The sequence below is a fragment of the Chiloscyllium plagiosum genome, chromosome 31 (genome assembly GCF_004010195.1).
Source record: "Chiloscyllium plagiosum isolate BGI_BamShark_2017 chromosome 31, ASM401019v2, whole genome shotgun sequence".
Lineage (NCBI taxonomy): Eukaryota > Metazoa > Chordata > Chondrichthyes > Orectolobiformes > Hemiscylliidae > Chiloscyllium > Chiloscyllium plagiosum.
The window spans coordinates 35,204,730-35,211,933 of record NC_057740.1 but is presented as its reverse complement, the minus strand read 5'-3'; the positions used below and the strand labels follow the sequence as shown (position 1 = coordinate 35,211,933).

At 45.4% G+C, this 7,204-nt stretch overlaps 1 protein-coding gene across 1 annotated transcript; it reads right to left on the bottom strand.

The window, feature by feature from the left end:
• Nucleotides 1–351: 351 nt before the first annotated feature.
• Nucleotides 352–5,946, bottom strand: LOC122565110 (WAP, Kazal, immunoglobulin, Kunitz and NTR domain-containing protein 1-like). The gene is made up of 2 exons (XM_043720744.1): nt 5,675–5,946; nt 352–2,793 (listed from the first exon to the last, which is right to left on the bottom strand). Exons 1-2 carry the CDS (start codon nt 5,933–5,935, stop codon nt 1,303–1,305), a joined length of 1,752 nt encoding a protein of 583 aa, XP_043576679.1. The 5' UTR covers nt 5,936–5,946; the 3' UTR covers nt 352–1,302.
• Nucleotides 5,947–7,204: the final 1,258 nt, after the last annotated feature.

The following is a 7,204-nucleotide window of genomic DNA, read 5'->3' as shown; positions in this document are numbered from 1 at the left end:
CTGAATACCAAAGAAAAAGCTCCTGTTTTCTGCATAGTAGTGAAATAAGGTCAATTATGCCCACCTGAAAGTGTGGGCAGGGCATCAATTTAACATCTCAAGTGAGAGACAAGATCTTCATTACCGCCTTGTTGCTGCATTGGAGCAATTGCTTCAGGTTTGTGCTCAGGTCTCTGAACTCACAAGCTGATAACCGCAAGGCAAGATTGGCATCACTGACCACTGCCCAAGTATACAGACCGAGCTAATTCAGCAGGAAGCATAGACACAGAACTTAAAGATTTAAGCACATCATTTTCAGTAACATATGCTTCATGACAGAATGTCAGAGTTTAATATTGATTTGGCTCCTCAAATGTACAAAAAAATGCATTATGCCCTGTTGTAAAATGCTTAACAATTAATTCTAATTAAATTCACAATTGTGTACAAACACTACATTCAGCCCAAGAACAGTCAACAATTTCAGAATTTTTACATAGACTTGGATAAAAGCTAAAAGAACCTGTGCAATGCTTGTTTGATCTAAGTTCTGAGTTAAATAAGTTGATTAGGCAGTAACTGAGGCACTACATTTTGCCCTCAGTAATCCTGAGAGTGGAAACTGAAACTAATCTTCGTTCATTTTGATTGCTACTCAGCGACTTAAGCTGCTGGAATGCCATAGCTAACACTAGTGATAATAACACAAAAGATAGTAGCAAAAGCAACATGGACAGATCCACATCCAATGAAGTGACATGAGTAGAAGCAATTCTAAGACTACCAAGGCTTGTTGGCCAAATTGTAGGGAAGTATTCTGGTTGGTGATAACAACGAATCAGTCAAACGGGAATTCACAGTAAAATTAGGTCAAAGTGCCAAGTTGGCAAAATTCCAATGAATTATGGGCAGCATCACACTTGGCAAGACGGTGTATGGAACCAGTGGGACGTCTCAACACGGCAGGATTTAACTATGCCATCTGGGCTCCTGGCAGGGAAAGTTGATGCATTATCACAGAGACAGCAAGGAAACGCAACAGGGCAATGGGTCCCTTGTGCACAGCCTGGCACTAATGGACAGATTAGTTTTTGCCAATACCATGTGTGAAACTAATTTAGGAATCAGCTGTTAGCCTGAAGTCTTGACCAATAAATGCTACACCTGTGACGTGTGATCAAAGCATGACAGGAAATAAAGTAACTGTAGACTGCATGAAATATAAATAAAATTGCAAAACATTTACCAACATCTTCCATTCGATTCTAAGTATAACAAGATATAATAAAGAATACGTCATGACATTGCAATGTCTGCGGGTCAGTCTTGAAAGCGGTGTAGGAGTTCGCAGGTCTTTTTCCCAATGATTTCGTACATCTTTTTAATGCGTTTGTCAGTTACAGTCCGCACATAGCTCTCAGCATCCAGCACAGCCATTCCATCATAGACATCACCCATTATAAGGAGGGGTCCGTCTGTCAGGTTAATGTTTGGACAAGGGCAGTTCCAGTCCATGTTGATCATTATCACTTCCAAATGTTTGAAATCAAAAAACTTTAGTCCCATTTTCTCGTCCTTGAGCACCTCGTCCAGTGTAAATCTGGCAACTCCAGAGTCCTGTTCCTCGACAATTTCCGTCACCCTTCCCACAATGGCATAGTCACTTCTGCAGAAGCTGGGCACGATCTTGTGACGGGGTCTGCACACTTTGCACTGCTGGCTTTTCGGGAACGGGCAGGTCTCCTCACACACTTCCTTGCTCTCAAAGTTATTCTTGTTGCCCTCGCAGCCACCGTAGACGAAAGCGTGGCACTGCTTCATCAGCGAGTTGTAGGCCCACCGAGCCTCCCACATCTTGCAAGGACCCTGCACAGCAGGAAAGGTACAGATATTGACTGACTCGTTGATACAAGCCAATCGGCACTCTTCGTAGGTCTCAAACTGGTTCTTGCTCCCCTCACAGCCTCCAAACAGGAATGTGGAGCACCTGCCCTTCTTGTGGTCATAAAACCACCTGACATATTGACGGCCACATTCCCTCTTGTCTGGATCTTTGAAGCACTCTCCAGATGGTAAAGGCTGGATTTTCCTGGCAGTGCTCTCTCCAGAATGTTCCCGTCTGATGACTGACAATGGGAAGTCTGCTCTCAGGAGGCCAGCAGCGTTCCTTGCGGTGCACGTATAGATACCTGCATCCTCTTGCTGGGTGTTGTAAATAACCAGTTGGCCAATATTGGTGACCACCACATTGGCGTACATTTGATCAGGTCTCATGATGATGTTTTCCAGGTAGTCACTCTGCTTCTCCCAGGTGATGTCCGGCCTTGGACGCCCACTGACATCGCAGTGAAAGCTCACCGTGCCTCCGATATAGACGGACTGGTGGAAGGGGTTGGTGTAGAGAGCTGGAGGGATGGAGTCTTCCAAGGAGGTGGTTGATGTTGGGTTCACCGTGGTTTCTAAAGGCTGTGGGCTGGTGTTGGGCCAAGTGATGTGATACCGACAAGTCACCACTGTCAAGCTGATGCCCCTGATGCACGCCTCTGCATCCATGTAACATTTATTATAGTAGGTCAGGCCATCGGAGGCACAGGTGAAATTGGGCTCCTTCTCACACCTGTCTTTGCACTTACAGATGGGCTGTCCATCCCAGATATCACACTCCGAGCCCTGCTGCGTGCACACAATCCTCTCACACGTCGCCTCTTTGGGTAAGTCCAAGGACGCTAAGCTGCCATCTGCAAACCTCGCTGCCACACAGCTCTTCAGGCCACACACATTCGTACAGCACTTCTCAAAGCTCTGACAATCCTGAAATCAGCAATGGACACAGAGGTTACTTCAACAGAAATGGGCTGGTCACTGACCAGGGACAGGTTCCCAACAATACCCTTTCTTGAGGTCTTACATTTACCGACTGAGACTCATACAACCTTAGAGTAATCTTGCTCTCATTAAAAGATTCAACTGGCTAATGCAGTGGTTTTAAGTTGAGTGTAATCTGTAGGCATTAGTGTTCACATGTAAAGTGTAAATCTCACGCAATTCCTCCACCATAAATTTTCGGATTATTTTGCCCATCATCCAGTACTGGATGTCCGCCTCTATAAGATTGTCCAATTCTACCCCTGTCAGCTCATCTATTACTAGGCTACACTACACCCACTCCCTTTCCTGAAGAAGGATTATACTGGAAACATCGACTTTCTGCCTCCTGATGCTGCCTGGCTTGCTGTTTTCTTCCAGCCTCCTGCCTGTCTACAATTGTTACTAGGAGGAGAAAGTGAGGTCTGCAGATGCTGGAGATCAAAGTTGAAACTTTATTGCTGGAACAGCACAGCAGGTCAGGCAGCATCCAGGGAACAGGAGATTCGACGTTTCGGGCACAGGCCCTTCTTCCTGAAGAAGGGCCTGTGCCCGAAACGTCGAATCTCCTGTTCCCTGGATGCTGCCTGACCTGCTGTGCTATTCCAGCAATACAATTGTTACTAGGCTTGACTATTCTAACACACACTTGATCTCCCCATTACATTCTACACTCTGCACACATGAAGCGGTCCAAAACTCTGATGCCTCTGTCTTAACTATGTGTTTGACTTTTGACTGCCCTCTAGCAATTAGGGATGAATAATCAATGCTGGCCTCACTGAAGACACCTACATTCCATAAGTGACTAAATAAATACTCTCACCAAGTCCCAATCACCTATCACTCCTGGCTCTATGCTCACTGACCCCTGGCTCCTGGTCAAGTAATGTCTTCTCTTTAAAATTCTCATCGTTGTTTTCACGTCGTTCATAGCCACTTCACTCCCTTCCTCTGCAGTTTCCTTTTCCCTTACAACCATCAGAAGAGCTACATCTAAGCTCTTTTAATGCTGGCCTTCCATATCTCATTGACTTAAATTGTCATTACCACTCGTGCCTTCAGTTGCCCAGGCCCCAAGCTACAGAATGTCTTCCCTGCACCTGTGTACCTCTCTCCTTCACATCCCTCCTTAATTCAGTCATTCAAACCTACCTCCTTTACTGACAACTGCAGAACTGGACACCACGCTATAGAAAGGAAGTGCTTTTCGCTAGAGAGTGCAGAGGAGATCCACCAAGACTTTGTTTGGGCTGGAGGATTCAGCTATTAACAGAGACTGAAAAGGCTAAGCAAAAACTGAAAGAACTGTGAATGCTGGAAACCTGAAACAAAAACAGAAACAGCTGGAGGAACTCACCAGGTCTGGCAGCATCTGTGGAGAGAAAGCAGAGTTAGCATTTTGGGTCCGGTCACCCTTCCTCAGAACCCTGTGCCTGCTGAGTTTCTCAGAGTATTTCTGTTTTTGTGTCTAATCAGGCTGAGGTTGTTTTACTTTCTACAGAGAAGGTTGAGGGGGATCCTGATTGAGATATACCAGTCTATAAAGGGCATAGATATCGTAGATAGGGAGAAACATTGTAATCATACAAGGCTCAGTAACCAGGCAGCACAGGTAAGGAGCAAGATGTTTACAGGGAACTGGAGTATATTTTCCTTTGCATCCAGATGGTGGTGAGTGTAAGACCATAAGACATAGGAGCAGAAATTAGGCCATTTGGCCCGTTGCATCTGCTCCACCATTCAATCGTGGCTGATCAATTTCTCAACCCCATCCTCCCCATAACCATTGATCCCCTTAACAATCAAAAACCTGGAACTCATTGCTGAAAAAGGCCACAGAGCTGGGAATCCTCACAACATTTATGAAATATTTAGAGGAGCACTTGAAATGCCACAGCCTACAAAGCGATGGGCAAAGTGCACAGAAAATGGGATTAGATATGAGATGACTGGCATGAGTACAATGGGCTGAAGGATCTTTTTCCATGCTGGAAACATTCCATCATCTGTACAGCGTCTTGTTTTATAATGTGGGGACCAACAAATGTAAGTTGTTGTTGTCCAGCCCATCCAGAAACAGGCACAAAGCCATCTCAGGCAAGGTAGGGGAAACTGGAGCCCTAACTCAAGGAGGACTGTACATTCCAATTATTTTTACCCCTGCTCTTCAGACATACTATGACACACCTCCAGGGCAGGTGGGAGGTGAACCTTGATCCTTTAGGCTCGAGGCAGGGACACTATCAGTGTGTCACAATGCAGGATACCTCTGGCATCTGAGAGGAAACTCAATGCGGGATTAAACACTGCTGAAGGTTATCCGACAGGAATTTAATTGGTGCATGGCTGGGAACAGCATTCATTTAGGAAAAAGAACAACGGTATTCCTAGTTACAACTTTCACGGCTGGGGGGGGGGGGGGGTGAGGTGCAGAAGCGAAATTGAAGTTCGGATTCTGCAGTAGTTTGTCGAAAAGTGACCTCATCCTTAATTTGTCGAAATAAAGGTTGAGTTTGGAACTAGCCTATTGTTAAGGCAGTTGCAATAAACGACCATCTCACGATAGCAACAAAGAGGAAAAGCATGTGGGCAATGAGTGGGGGGCGAAAACTGACCACCCTTGTCAGTCTCCCCAAACCAAAACAGCCAGAAGTGATATCACCAAAAGAAATCCGGTTTGGTGAAAGATTGCCAAAATTTGGAATGACTCTTTTGAGAAGAAATTCCAGCCTTCCCCCACCCCACCAAAACAAAACTTTCTCTTATGATCATCAATCGCCACTTTGATGACAATAAATACAATCTCATTGTTTCTGTTCTGTACCTCATCGATGTTGCATTCCCTCTCGCAGGTGCTTTGAGCATCGACCCACAAGTTGGGGTTCAGTTGATTTGGACAGGCGCCGGGGTAAGAGAGCTTTCCGCGGGTTAGACTGGCGCCTGCAGTCAGTCTCAGTAACCCTAGCACCATCACCAGTGTCCTGGACTGTAAGCAGCCTGCCTTGGCTTTGCTTTCAGGCAGCAGTCCCAATCCTCTCTGGCAGCACTTTAAGAAGTAAGCACATCTGTGCAAAAACGCCAGCATTTTTGCCCCCACCCCCGCCCCTCCTCGGGTTAAAAAAAAAACGTCCAATTCCCCCTCCCCAATAAGAACGAAAATCAATCAATAAATAATTTTCCAGGGGAATTGAAAGTCAACGATGAGGCAGTGGAGAGAAAAAAAGGGGCCATTCATTAAGCTTTCGGACATAAAGGACATTCTGTAACCTGATCAGACTTCATTCACATGGTGAATGTGGGAGGCGGCTATTTCAACATCAAATACTTTCTGACCCAGACCACGGCCCCGTCTGGTCAAGGCAACTGGGCAAACATCATTGCGGGACCCAGCACTTAAGACGCAGATTTTAGCCAAACAAACAATGGCTTCACGGAATACTAGGGGAGAGGTCAGTGCACATAGCAACCAGTTTGCAGTTTAAATGCATAGGTGTGGCTTCTTTAAATCTCTGGAGCAGGAGTGAAGAGGGAAGTCTAACAGAGGCCTTTAAGGGAATGTTTTTTTTCCCTCAGACACAACACTGTCTGAAGTTAAGGGTATCAAAAGATTATTTTTTCTCTCTGCGTCTCAGAATGTGAGTGACAGAAACGTGCAAGCGATTAGCAGCCAACACATACCGTGACAGCTTCTCATAAACATAGGTTTGGATGAATTCCTGTAAGTGCACGGGGATTAGGGACTGTTGGTTCCAGACTGGAGGTAACCGGAGGGGAGACTTTGGGAAGGCTGAAGTGGGGGCCCCTTGTCCGAATACTACAGTTATCCAGCCTTTGGTCAAATTCATCGGGGACGAGTCAAATGTAGAAAATGTGCTGTTTTTAAGGTGAAAGTTATAGCTGAATTATTGAGGTGAAGTTGAGGTGGGGAATTGGTGCGGGTTCGACGCCCAACAAAACTGCTTTTGTCAATAAAATGTCATTTTTTTTCTGTCCGCCTTAAACTGCTGCATTGTGTTAATAGTCATTAGCCCATGCGAGACAATAATAGCATCCAATTTCTCACAACCTCATTACCCCACACGAAGTCAAACCCCCAGGTTTCTTTAGAATGCTAAAGTGGGTGAATAGGACAATGTGTTGAATGTGTTACAAAGTTGCACTGTTGTATAAACATCCGCACAGATACAATGCAATAACTTCAAGTCTGTTGCTCCAGGTTGCAATTTCGGTCCTTATCTGCAAAATATTATAACCCCCTCTTCCGATTTCCAGCCTTTAATAGTGACTGCTTCCAGTGTCTCGCTGGAGCTGAAAAGTTAACTCTGCTTTCTCTCCCCAGATGCTGCCAGACGTG